Source organism: Myotis brandtii, unplaced genomic scaffold (genome assembly GCF_000412655.1).
Source record: "Myotis brandtii unplaced genomic scaffold, ASM41265v1 scaffold356, whole genome shotgun sequence".
In the NCBI taxonomy this organism is placed as follows: Eukaryota; Metazoa; Chordata; class Mammalia; order Chiroptera; family Vespertilionidae; genus Myotis; species Myotis brandtii.
The window spans coordinates 2,545,196-2,558,601 of record NW_005363687.1 but is presented as its reverse complement, the minus strand read 5'-3'; the positions used below and the strand labels follow the sequence as shown (position 1 = coordinate 2,558,601).

At 41.2% G+C, this 13,406-nt stretch overlaps 1 protein-coding gene across 1 annotated transcript in view; it reads right to left on the bottom strand.

The window, feature by feature from the left end:
* Nucleotides 1–2,504: 2,504 nt before the first annotated feature.
* Nucleotides 2,505–13,406, bottom strand: part of NRG3 (neuregulin 3) — a 1,093,034-nt gene continuing 1,082,132 nt past the window's right edge. The window contains exons 9-11 of the mRNA XM_014544204.1: nucleotides 10,685–10,858; nucleotides 4,687–4,758; nucleotides 2,505–4,443 (exon numbers count right to left, since the gene is read on the bottom strand). Of these exons, the coding sequence (XP_014399690.1) occupies nucleotides 3,936–4,443; nucleotides 4,687–4,758; nucleotides 10,685–10,858 (754 nt within the window). The 3' untranslated portion in view covers nucleotides 2,505–3,935. The remainder of the gene's footprint in view (nucleotides 4,444–4,686; nucleotides 4,759–10,684; nucleotides 10,859–13,406) is intronic.

The following is a 13,406-nucleotide window of genomic DNA, read 5'->3' as shown; positions in this document are numbered from 1 at the left end:
AAACATTGTACTGGTTTTTGCTGGATGAAGACTGAATTTCTGAAGACTAAAGTACAAACACAGTATAGGCATGCTGTCATTGAACACACTGCACTGAATCTATACAATTGAATAATAAAAAAGTATTTCTTATATATAAAATGTTTCCCAGGTACCAAAACATCAAATAAAAATCCCACCCCTCCTGCTGTGTCCCTAGGTATGTATACTACATACTGTCTTGGGGGAATGTTTCACAGCACTTGTCTCAGGGGCAATGTTTTCTGGTTTATGGGGCCCGGAAGCAAGGAACCAGCATCCCCCCTCGATTAGGGAGGCGTGGCTTCCTGTAGCACCATGCTGCCGGTAGGTGTGACACCCAGAGTGTTCTGGTGGTCACCTGCTCATTGACAGCCTTAGCCATGGTCACCGGGAGCCTCACTCGAATTGTAGATTTACTGTCATTCACTCTGGAAGCCAGTGTGCATTCTCTTGAAGTCTGCTTGTCCCTTTTGTTCTCTTTTTGGCAGGTCTGATATGTTACTATGATCAAAACAGACTAAATTGACAAGTGCTGGAAACAGCACTATTTCTCCTACAGAAGGTCTTGCTGCTGCTACTTAGAAATGATGTAAAGTATTAGAAATGTGAGTCACTTATAAATATTTAGTCCTTAACCCATAGCAAAGTAGAGAGATATTGGACTAGAGCAGTGGTTCTCAACCTTCCTAATGCTGCGACCCTTTAATACAGTTCCTCATGTTGTGGTGACCCCCAACCATAAAATTATTTTCGTTCCTACTTCATAACTGTAATTTTGCTACTGTTATGAATCGCAATGTAAATATCTGATATGCAGGATGTATTTAGGCGACCCCTGTGAAAGGGTAATTCGCCCCCCAAAGGGGTCTCGACCCACAGGTTGAGAACCGCTGGACTAGAGTATCAAACAGAGCACTTCATAATTTGTGTGCATAGGAAAACCAGGAAGAAAATTTGAATGCCCATTTTCCAACATTGTTTCTACTATTTCTCATTAGCATAAAATTGGTCACATGTTTTGAACAAATGCATTCCATAGCAGTCACTGGCAAATTAGACTAACATAGGCTTTATGAACAACATTCATAGCAGAAGATGATTCAGAGTAAAAATAAGGACTGACTTTCATTTTCCAGTTAATAACAAATATTTGACTTAGTTAATTACAAACCTGCTTACATAATAAAGACGACGAAAGTGAAGCATAATTAAAGGTGTCTTGTAGAAAGACGTGTTTCTTTGTGGGCACCTGAGCTCGAAGGACAAGCTACTGATGGCTCCAGGTGTTTGCCATGTTAGATCAGCTTTGCAAGTCTTGATGCTCTCAGCACTTGTCTGCTGGTGCCCAAAATAAGCATTTTGAGCTTGAACCTTTTTCAAAGGAGAGTTTCATATTCCAAAAGGAGAGAAATGACCATTGAACATAACATTAATAGTTATTCTTTATGGAAGAGTTTGTCTTGACTATCAATTAGGAAGTAACTATATCTCTAACTTAACATGAGACTGCCAGTGGGTATACCTGATGGTCATGTTCTTCTGAATGCACCAGGGTGTTTACAATCACACAATACATGGTTCTTCTTTGAAAAATAATGGGTTGGACCAGGACTTATGTTTGACTGATAATCTTTTCAGAGTAAATAATATATTAACAACCACAGCGAGTCACAGAGTATATAACCTCCTAAATAGATAAATTATGTCTGACTCCTTCAGATAAGCAACAAGGAACGTTTCAGTGAAAAAACCCAAGAATGAGGTTGACAGCAACAAACTTGTGAGGCCTTCTAGTTAATGTTTATAGTTATAACAAATTGCAACACAATAACATATTTGATATGTACCTTAAGAGGGTTTTATATACCTGCTAAGACTATTTTTCCAATTTTTTCCCCAAAGATATCATAATTTTAAAATGAGAACATAGATGATCTAGAAATAAAAATGTATAATCATCTTTTAAGAGGCTAACATTACCTATAAATTAAAAAACAACAAAACTATAATGGGACAACTGATGAGTACCACGAACCTTGTGTTGCATATAAAATGCATCTCTACCAAAATGTTTTCAACATTTGAGACCTTGAATTTTCACAAAACAGTGCTGAAAAACATACTGTTCTTTCTTTCCCCTGTGTGGCATTGTGTCTATTATTAAAGAATGTTCTCAAAGAGCAATTTGCAATGTATTTTCAACAGAAACAACTTAACTTTAAATAAGAGTTGTATATGTTCAATGTCTGACTCTGAAATAGTTACATTTCTTTTCAATGGAACAGGAAAATTTTAAATAAGGTTTCCCCAACTGCAGTAAAAGAAATCTTTTATATACTTTCAAATACTGTGCCTTTTTATTTAAAACAGTGTAAACATAACAACACCACCAATAATTGGAAAAAGACTGGTTATGTGAACACTAATTTTCTTGAATGCCCCCATCAAAATAAGGGTAAATAAAACAGACAAATCTCCAGGAGGAGTCCCCGCTCACCTCAGCAGTGGTAAAAATATTGCTTTATTCCAAAGGAACATACAATACAATTTACTGTTCTTTTGAGGGCTTCCTGTGAACTGAATACTTGCCTTTGTGATTTCAACAATTTATTCTTTCCATATTAACCACAGAAGCCAATATCTTGGTCCACAAGTTGTAGACTAACTACAAAATAAATACTAATGAGGCTCATGAAAAAGCAAAGGATAACTGTCAATTTGGTCATCGGCTTGTGTGAATAATTTAAGTACGCATGATTCAAAATAAACACACACATTCAACTCTCCTATGATACAGATATCATCAATGAACCTACAGTTGTTCCTCTCAGAAGTATTCACATCAGAAAATGGTCTAGACATTGTCAACAGTTTTATAGGACCCCACCATGCAAGTGACTTTGATGTAAGAACTTACTAACTGAACTTTATACTTAATGGAAAAATTTAAAGTGAACAGATCTAAGAGGGAAATTTTTTTAAATATTAGATTCCCTGATGTTTCAGAACAAATTTTAGCAAGCTTAATACACACACACACATGCACACACATACTCACAATGAACACATGTGCATACAGCATACCAGTGCTCGAGGGAGCAAACACACACACACACACACACACACACTTTCTCTCCTCTCTCTCTCACAAACACACACACACAGGCACACACACACACTGAGAAATGCTCCTTTGGCGTCCTAAACGATCTCAAAGAAAAACATTTCTATCAGCATGACTTTAGTGACATGACACTGATTTTTTTGTCCTTTTTTATATATTGATTTCATATCTTGCTCTGAGATTCTGCACCTTCAAAATTCAGAGGAAGATGGCACAAAAGAGCAGCTGAGTTTGCCCCGATGGCTCCCTCTATCTCTGTCCTCCTTCTCCTTCCCAGGCCTGTGCCATTCTCAAAATGAAATAGAAAACACTACATTGGTTGACATGACATAACCTGTGATGAGGCTGTCGAGTGAAGAGAAATTTGGGGGTTGGGGCTGCCAAGCCAAATGGCAAGGGCTGTCTGCGCACTGGCACATCCGCCCTCGGGTGCAGCTTGTCTCTGAAACCAGGTACCTGCCAGTGCTTTTGGACGAGGACACTGTGCTGTGGGGCTGAGGGTCTGAATCGCCCACATCTACCAAGAGCCAAAGAGGACAATGTTGGGACTAACTGAAATTGTATTCAGATTTCCACCCAAAAGCTTTAGTTGTAAGCTTTATCCCTCCTGAAACGTTACTTTCCCTTTAAAAAAATATTTTGTTAAAAAACACTATGATATGAGGGCGATAGACTATTTGGTTTCTTCTAAGTAGATGCTCTTAAATTAATGCATATAAATAATTTGTATTTAATTTCCTCTCTTTCCTGTTGAGCAAAGCATAGAATGCACAGATTCCTACGTCTCAAGTCACTTGGTCAACGCAGAGTCTCTTTGTATTTCATTTCTTAAGATAAATTGTGCCTCTCGTTCCGATTTGGCCATGGGACTCAGGGGGAGAAAGGCGGTGTTTTCACTCGCACTGTCCTCGGCTTCTACACTGGCTAGTTCGTAGTCTTCTGACCTCCTGGCATCAGTCAGAATTCGGATCTGCTCCTGGACAGTTTCTAGCAGTATTTTCACTTCTTGTTGTTCTGCTAAAAGACAATCGCTGACTGGAATACTCACATTGACAATATCAGCAGAGTAGGAGTTTTTGCACCATTTGATGCTTTTGACGTCAGAAATCCCTGGCATTTGCATGCAGGTTTCCTCTAGCCCCACTGAAGGGATGATGGGCACCGAACTGGCCCTTGGGGATGAATATCCCATCAGGTCCTTTTGATCCAAGCTATTAAAATAAGAGTTTGTCTCTCTCGAAGGCAGTTGCATATGGACTGATGCATCCTGTTGGGTTTTTAAACCGGCGGATGAATACCTGAAAAGAAAGAGAGTGTTAGACAGTCTGCCTTCTGCCGGCGCTTCTTCAGAGCACTCGCCAGCCAGCAAAGCACTTGCCACATGCACCACCTCACTGACTTCTCACAGCAACCCCATCAGACGCAGAATATGTTCCCAGATAAACAGAGAAGGAAACTGAAGCTCAGAGAGGTGCAGTGACTTGCCCAAGGTCACACAGAAAGTAAGTGACAGACTGAGACTCAAACCCAGATCTTCTTACTTTAAGTCCAGGGATCTTTCAACACACCACAGCTGTATAGGCAGGTGGGATATAGTCTTCCTGACCTCTATCCTAGAATACAAAGTAAATGGGGATTGAGCAGGTAAGTGTGGCCTTTCCATAGTGACAAACAGGAAACCCATAACGGCATTACTCCACTCCATCAACTCGACCACCCTCTCAGCCCTGGTTTGGTACTCATGTGGCCAACCTACTTGGAGAAACCGGGAAGCCCCACGTTAAGCATTAAGGTACTAGAGTTCAGAGTCTTTCTGCTTCACAACTCTAGGGGAACGAACGCCATTTCTATCGGCACTCTGCTCTGTAGGCATTGCCTCACTACAAGCTGCTGAGCCTAAAGGGGCATGGGAGACACATGATTCTTCTCTCTGTCCAAAGACAAGCGTGAAGTGAGCTCTGTAAGGCCTCTGCCAATCTAGCAACTTTCCTTACATGGTTTCTGCAGCCAAGTAAGGTAGCTCATTGGTGCATGTTAATGGCTTGTCAAGAATGCCAACATGCTACTCAAGTCATTTGAAGATTCCAGAATCTGACTAGGCCCTTTCTTGCCTGTTCAGAGCTAGTGAATTTCCCAGTGCCTCTGAGCTTCCCAGTGCCACAATGTGGGACAGCTAGTCATAGATTCAAAGAAATGTGGTTTGGGGACTTGAACAGTAGTTTTTACTCTATTTCTGTTATTTGTCCCTAATTTAAACATTAAATTAAACATTAAAATTTAAGTGTAATCTAAACATATCTACCTCCATTTGATACCTAGCATTCCCCTAGTCTTACATTGTAATATAAATAAAAGTCATGTTTATACAAGGAAAGAATAATTGCGATGAAGTGTGTAGCATACTGAATAGAAATCGTTATTTAAGGGCATGATGGGAGTAATTTAGAGGTCTTTCTTTCTATCAGATGGTGAGAAAAGATGGGGAGCAAATTTAGGTGTCTTTATAGTCCTATCCTCTCTTACTGTGCCTAGTACAGAGTGGGTAACCAATAAATCTTGATGGAACAGGCATGTGAGAACATAGCATACCTTAGAGATAAACACTGTATACCCCAATCAGCATCCATTTCAAACATAATAACAAGAGCTAACATTTACATAGTGATTTTATTTTTTAAAGATATTTTTAGTTAATTTCAGAGAGGAAGGGAGAGGGAGGTAAAAATATGAATGATGAGAAAAAATCATTGATCAGCTGCTTCCTGCACACCCCTACTGGGGATGGAGCCCACAACCCAGGCATGTGCCCTGACCAGGAATAGAACCATGACATCCTGGTTCATGGATGACACTCAACCACTGAGCCATGCTGGTCAGGCTGCATAGTGCTTTTAAAAAGTACTTTCACCTTTAATTGCTTCACTATTTTTAAAACTGTGGTTTACTTATTATTATCACCATGTTATTAAAGAAGAAACTGGACTAAGGGGTACTCAAATGACTTGCCACAAGTTACCTTTTGTAAGCAGAAGAGGAAGAAGTTAAACCCAAGTTGTCTTATTTTAATTGTTACTATGAAAGCCAGAAATGAGTGGGCATCCCAGGTGCACTAGGACACTTTTCAAAGGATGCATAATCTCTACCTGTGTAAACTGTATAGCCACCCCGCAAAAGGAAATTTTCCAGGGATTTTGGTCCATTTGCTTTGGTGTTTTGGAACTGAAAATCTAAGCCTAAGGGTTCTAATCAATTTCAACAAGAAGAAATGGAACAAATTAGAGGGTTTTGTGTTTGTCCTGAATATCATCCAGTTAACACCATTAATATCTATGAAGATACAGAATTTCTACTATCAGATTCACTAACCTCACAGAGACAAAAAATGTAATTAGGATAAAATTGTATTTCTCACAAATATCATGAGAGTATATCAGTGGGTAGAATTTAATAGGTTTGAAATGTGATGGTCATAGATGCAAATTCTTATACCAGGATCTAAACATTATTTGCAAAAACCTATATATATATATAAAAGCCTAAGTGACTGGCTAACCGGCCAACCAGCTGGTCTATGATGTGCAATGATCACCGGGAGCAGACGCTCAACACATAGGCATGGGAACATGGAACAGACTGATGAATCTCAGAGGGAAGGGAGGAGGGGGGGGCAGGAGAGAGATTAACCAAAAATCTTATATGCATACTAGAGGCCTGGTGCACGGATTCATGCACTGGTGGGGTCCCTCGGCTTGGCCTGCGGGGATCAGGTCAAAACCAGCTCTCCAACATCCCGTGAGGGGTCACGAATTGTGAGAGGGCACAGGCCAGGCTGAGGGAGCCCACCAGTGCATGAATCTGTGCACTGGGCCTCTAGTATTAGATAAATGTAAAAATGTCTGAGAGGATTTAGACAATCATAGCTTTAATAAGTTAACAATGTGGCCTGATGAAGAAGTGATCAAAGGCAATTCAAGCCAAACTTGAAGCAGTCTTCTAACAAGCCTGACTGCCGAATTAAGGGTGTATATGAGAAAGGAATTTCAGCTGACCTGTAGGTCACCTTGCAAGTCAGTTAACATGGGACACACAGCTGCCAATAACTGCAATCTAAAATATTACCATAACATGAAGATGTGCTTTAAGCAATTAGAACTCTCCCAAATGTGCTTTTGTTTTGAATCAGACATGACTTCAAGCCCCAACACCATTTTTAGATGAATTGCAGCCTCCTTTTAATTTTCTCCTTAATTAAAACAATCAGGTGGTGACACTGCTCTTAGGGATTGCTCTGAGAACTAACTGAAGTAATGCATCTGCACTATTCCCCAGAGGATGCTGGTAACCTTCACTTCCCTCCTAGAGTCTGTGAGTCCAGCACTGGTATTGAGGAGAAACAGATTACTCTTCTCCATGAGTTTAAGGGAGAGCACAACTTCTAGATGTGATCTGGGTTGGAAGACAGGCAGCAGTCTGATCCCTGACAGTCAATCACTCGTTCACAATTTTGATCCATGAGCTTGTCATTCATTGTCTGTAAAATGCCAATTTGGACTGTTGTTCCTCTGATCTCTCAACAAAGATATCACCAGTGCATTTCCTCAGTAACTATGGTGAAAAGGTGAAATATTGCCAGGCCGATGAGGCTCAGTGGTTGAGTGTTGACCCATGAATTGGGAGGTTATGTACGGCAAACAGTCAGTATACTTCGTATCTCTTCTATTTTGAAAGTGGCAGTCTAGCTTTTGTGACTCCATTTCTTTCTGTCTAGCATATGAATATATTAGTTTGGTTTGCCTGACATAACACAGCTCAGAGCTCTGGGACCGTGGCTGTCTCTGACCCCACTAATCATAAAAAGGCTCCTGAATAGTTACCAGTTCATACCTTCCTCTGGCTTCACTGAGATAACTACTGGTTCAAACTGGGCTGAAGCCAGTGCCACGGAGAGAAGTCCCACCACCGGGGCCTACCTAGCAGACAACGCCCACGTGCGTGATAAACAAGCAGCAGATGGCTGATGGCTCTTGCAAATTCAATCACTGCCCCTCCAGGATAGGGCCAGATTTGAAGAGGGCCTTTAACTGTGAAATTCTATTACCGATCCTATTTCCAGTCCAGAGAGATGGAAGGTCCCCCAGGAGTGGAAAATAGCTGTTTTCAAGAACTGAGAATGAGATTGCTCCCTGAGATTCATTGTGCTGAGCACACCGTGACTTATACTTAGAGTCACCATTTATCAACACTGGGTGCATATCACACACAGGAAAATACACGTGGCCAGTCAGCTGGAGAGAATATTCCAACCCCAATGATGATTGAACCAAAACAAAACCACCACCAGGCAGACAGAAAGTGGAAGTCTCCCAGGAGGTAAAAGACAAAGCAGGGCACCTCTGAACATGTGATGGGCACCTCTGAGCCTCCTAAAGTTCATGTATGTGTGGTTGAAGCCTGTGCCCAGAGCAGCTCAGAGCATCCTTACACCTGGACATATGGAACGACAGCCAAAACATGCCTGTCAGAAAGAAACACGGCATGGGCTGGGCCCCCTCTGCAGTCACAAAGTATACTATTCCTAGGCAATGGGCAATATCAGTGATTTAAGAAGGAAAATAATTATGAAATCTAATTAGTTGTCATTGTAGACTAAATACAAGCCCCCCTTCCAAATATAAGGCAAAGAGAAGGCCAGCTACTTCTTGACTTGCATTATATCAGACATTTTGGATAACTTGGCTGTTATGTTGAATTTGCAGATCTGTACCAGCTACATTTTGCACTACATTCGGAATTGCTTCAAAATTACAAAACCCAGCCACAGGCTATTTAATTCTTGTCTCCTGGTCTTCCTAAAGCAATCTGTTGCTGAGCTTTGTCAGATAGAGTAGAAATGCACATATATCTTGTCCAGAAGAAAAGACAAGGGTAAGGCTCTGTGATGGACTTCCTACTTGCTTAGGCCTCCAGCTTGATACAGTGTGGGAACATCACCCAGGGCAAAGCAGCATAGAAACCTGGCCTGGCTCATCCAGAGAGATAAAAGCTAGATGTGATAAGAACCTGGCTTGTGTGAGGGAACAGATTCCTGAAGTTTCTGGAGTAAACCCTGATTGCATTATTCTTGAAATCAGTGATAACTTTATAACAGCTCCTGAGACAATACAAACCAGTACTGCCTCTCTGCTTACCAAGCTCTTTCCACACATAATTAAAAAAAAAATCTATCCAACAACCTTGAGGAAGGCTGTATTATTTATAATCAATTTATACATGAAAAAAACTTAAGCTTAGATGATAAAACTATCTCAAATTCACACAAGATGTTAAGGGCCAAAGATTTGAACTTCAGTCATTTTAAGTAAGAGCTACCGTGTTTGGTTGAACAGTCAATTAGGTGAATGGGACTAAAGTTCATCCTCCGTTCCATCCACCACACCTTGAGCCAAGTAAGCCACTCAGAGGAAGGACACCCTTTGCACTGCAAGGAGGAATAGCAGTTGTTGTGCCCGAAGCCCATATTTCCATCCCTGCACCGTGAATAAACCTAGAGATCTGAGTTCAGCAAATTGTACTTCGAAATCATGCTGTCAGTATTAACTGAGACACATTCAAGAATGCTCGATGGAAGTAGATAACATGATAATATATATATATATATTAGAGGCCCGGTGCATGACATTCATGCATTGGGGGAGTTCCCTCAGCCTGCCCTCCATACTCTCACAGTCCGGAACCCCTTGGGGGATGTCCGCCTGCTGCGGGGAGAGGGCCTAAGCTGGCAGTCAGACATTCCTGAGGGGTCCTTAATGCTGCCGTGGAGGTGGGGGAGGCTCCTGCCACCACCACTGTGCTCGCCAGCCATGAGCCCCGCTTCTGGCTGAGCTGCACTCCCCCTGTGGGCGTGCACTGACCACCAGGAGGCAGCTCCTGCATTGAGCATCTGCCCCTTGGTGGTCAGTGTGCATCATAGAGCCCGGTCTTTCTACTGTTGGGTCAATTTGCATATTAGGGTTTTATTATATAGGATGAGTTTTCCCTTAACAACAACTGGCTAAAATTCTCAGGTTGGAATAACAATGGATTCCTATATGATATATCTCATATATATATGCTATAGGTTCTATAGGTTACTGTTTACAGTATTGTCCACAGTCATACTTATCAGAGAATTAAGTAGTTTTATTCAAACCTAAGGATAAAGAAACACTTTAGTCCTCCTAAGAAATCTCTAGTCTTTAAATCGAAGACAAATTCTAAGCTGTTTTAGTTATTATTTAATAACATAGTGCCTAGATATGTGTACATTTATTTTCTTGCTAATGTTATGTTTATTTTTGATTAAACAGTTTCCTAATATGTATTTCCATTGTACCTAATCTTTTAAGTTAGTTTATCTTTGTAGAACAAAGATGAAAGGAAGTATAAATAGCTAATTGATGATAAAATCAATGAATAAAAAACCCCAATGAACATAGCAACTCAACTTAAAGCTATAGCAATAATGACACCCTCCCTACATTTCATTGTTTTCAGACCTACCCTTGGCAAGGTATTGTATCCTGGTCGGGGATCCTTGATTCCTCAAGTTGCTGATACGCTGGCCCCACAATCCCGCCCAGCCTACTTCGGGGTGAGGGGGGTGTCCTCCTGAAGGCGTTCCGGTGGAGCACACCACTCCTCTGTCCTGGACTGCAGCAGGAGGAGAGACTCCGGCTGCAGGAGAGAAAGCCAGCACATCGGTCATAGTCATAACCTTACAGGTGGCTGCTCAAACCCTTTAAACACTGCACTTGCACCCGAGAGCCTCCAAGTCCCCGTCCAGACTCCAGCCATGACTGGAGTGTATCTGCCAGGAGGGATCAGAAGTTGCCAAATCCATTTACCCTTGTGAAGACTGAGACCAAGAGAAGTTCTTGTGTTTCTGGTTTTCTAATGTGGAGCACAATGGGCTAAAATTGCTGCTTTCCAGCCAAATTAAGAGGTGGGTTTAAGGAATTCTGAAGCTCCTGATTCCCACCCACCCTCAGTATTCAAGCTACAGTGGCTGTCTCTCTAATACAGTAAACATGGCTTTCTTATTAGACACTGACAAGAACCAAACACAGTTAGCCCTGAAGGGATCTATGGGGAAAATTTCACTTGTGCTAGCGGTAGAATAAACAAACTTTATTATGATCGGCATTCTCTCCTTAACATATGTGCTAAATTCGCAGTTCATTATCTCAAAATTCCATCAGTCTTAAGAAACTAAATCATTTTCCTTTTTTAGTTTGCCTTTACTAAACATCTCATTCTGACTCATATATCCAAATGCCAAAATAACTGTGTTTTTAGGTGCCCCTAAAGGGCATCAGGTATAAATGAAATGTACTTTCGGTGAGGTCCCTATACAGATCATGTTAAACAAAAGAATAAGATTCTTTCTAAAAATCAGTTGCTAATTTGACACACTACCTGTTGCATATCCATCCGCATCTCTACCCCACTGAACTTCACATACTCCATGGGGAGCAGTGCAGAGAACTGACTCCTGTGTACACATTCCTAAGATGACAGTTTATGTGATTAAATCACATAAAACTATGCAGAAAAAATTAAACACATTTTCAAAATTTCAATAAACCTATCAGGTTTTAAACAGACCAGTCCCCCAAAGGAGTTTACCCATATCACTTTATTATTTGAAGTTCTGTATGTTTTCCTTCATGAATATTGCTGTTATTTCTACTGAACAAAACAACTTCTCAAATATTATTTAAGGCCAGAGTTTCAGAACCAAGATGACAGATCAAACTTCACATTCTCAACCCAACATGGACTTCCTGAGTTAGTACAAACACCAGGTTATGCCTGGCAACATTATTACGACTTAATTCTTTCTCATAATATTTCCTGTATGTCAAGTCCCAAAATGCCTAATATCAAGGAGCCTCACTAAGTCAACAAGTCTATGAAGCTCTGTATCAGCTCATGCCTTTCCCTCCCTCCAGCTTCTATCTGCACCATCCAGCAGCAGTTATGGAGTCTGAAGGGTGCTCAGGCTTGCGTGCTAGGGTTAGCTGGGTCTGGGTGTGCATCTCCGGTCTGTACATTAGCAGCATGGCACTGGGGGAAGTACTGGTGCCAGTGTTAGCTGGGTCTGGGTGTGCATCTCCGGTCTGTACATCATTAGCAGCATGGCACTGGGGGAACTACTGGTGCCAGTTAGAGCAGTGATGGCAAACCTATGACACACGTGTCAGAGGTGACACGTGAACTCATTTTTTTGGTTGATTTTTCTTTGTTAAATGGCATTTAAATATATAAAATAAATATCAAAAATATAAATCTTTGTTTTACTATGGTTGCAAATATCAAAAAATTTCTATATGTGACACGGCATCAGAGTTAAGTTAGGGTTTTTCAAAATGCTGACATGCCGAGCTCAAAAGGTTCGCCATCACTGAGTTAGAGTCTTGGAGGAAAATAGATGGCACTCTAAACTGGGTCATTTGGGGGAAAGTTTGCCATTTACAAAGGTGTGTCCAGAATTTGAGCAAAAAAGGACAACAGAGGATACTGCTGTATGTCAAGGCTAGTGACAACAGGAAGCTGTTACTATCCCTATGACCTAAGGGACAAGGAGAGGGAGCTGTTAGCAGAATGGAGAGACAAGGCCACTTGGCAGGCACTTTGGCCCCAGGAAAAGGGACATAGCTGAGGCAGCCAAGCAGGGAGGGAGGGATGGAAGTACTGGAACCTCTCTCTCTCCCTGGCTCTCCCATCACATGCAGGTGCCGCCCATTGAGCCGACAGAAGCTAGAGGACAAGGGAGCCTGCTGCCCTTCTAGTGCACAGAACAATGCTGGCAGAGAGAGGTGAAGACTAAACAGGTGTGGAGAAAGGCACTGGCATCATGCTTAAATCTTTCCATGAGATTGCTATGGGGGTTAAAAGCAACAAAGTACGTGAAGTGTTTGGCACGTAACAGTTGCTCAGCACAATGAGCTCCCCTGGCTCCTCTCACACAAATCATTGAAAACTCAGACTTCTTTCACTCTTTAAAAATACTTAGATGTGTGCTATCTATAAGTGACTTACATTGCCAAGTACAATGCAATAAGTAAGACATGACATACTAGGATTCTTTTTTTTAAAAGAAATACTTTTGACTAAAAAGAAATAATGCTTGGAATTAATAGCTTTGTTTCATAAATGAGCTATCCAAATATGTCATATTTGCAGTGCAAGGCAATAAATTAATTATTCATAGCTAGCCAAA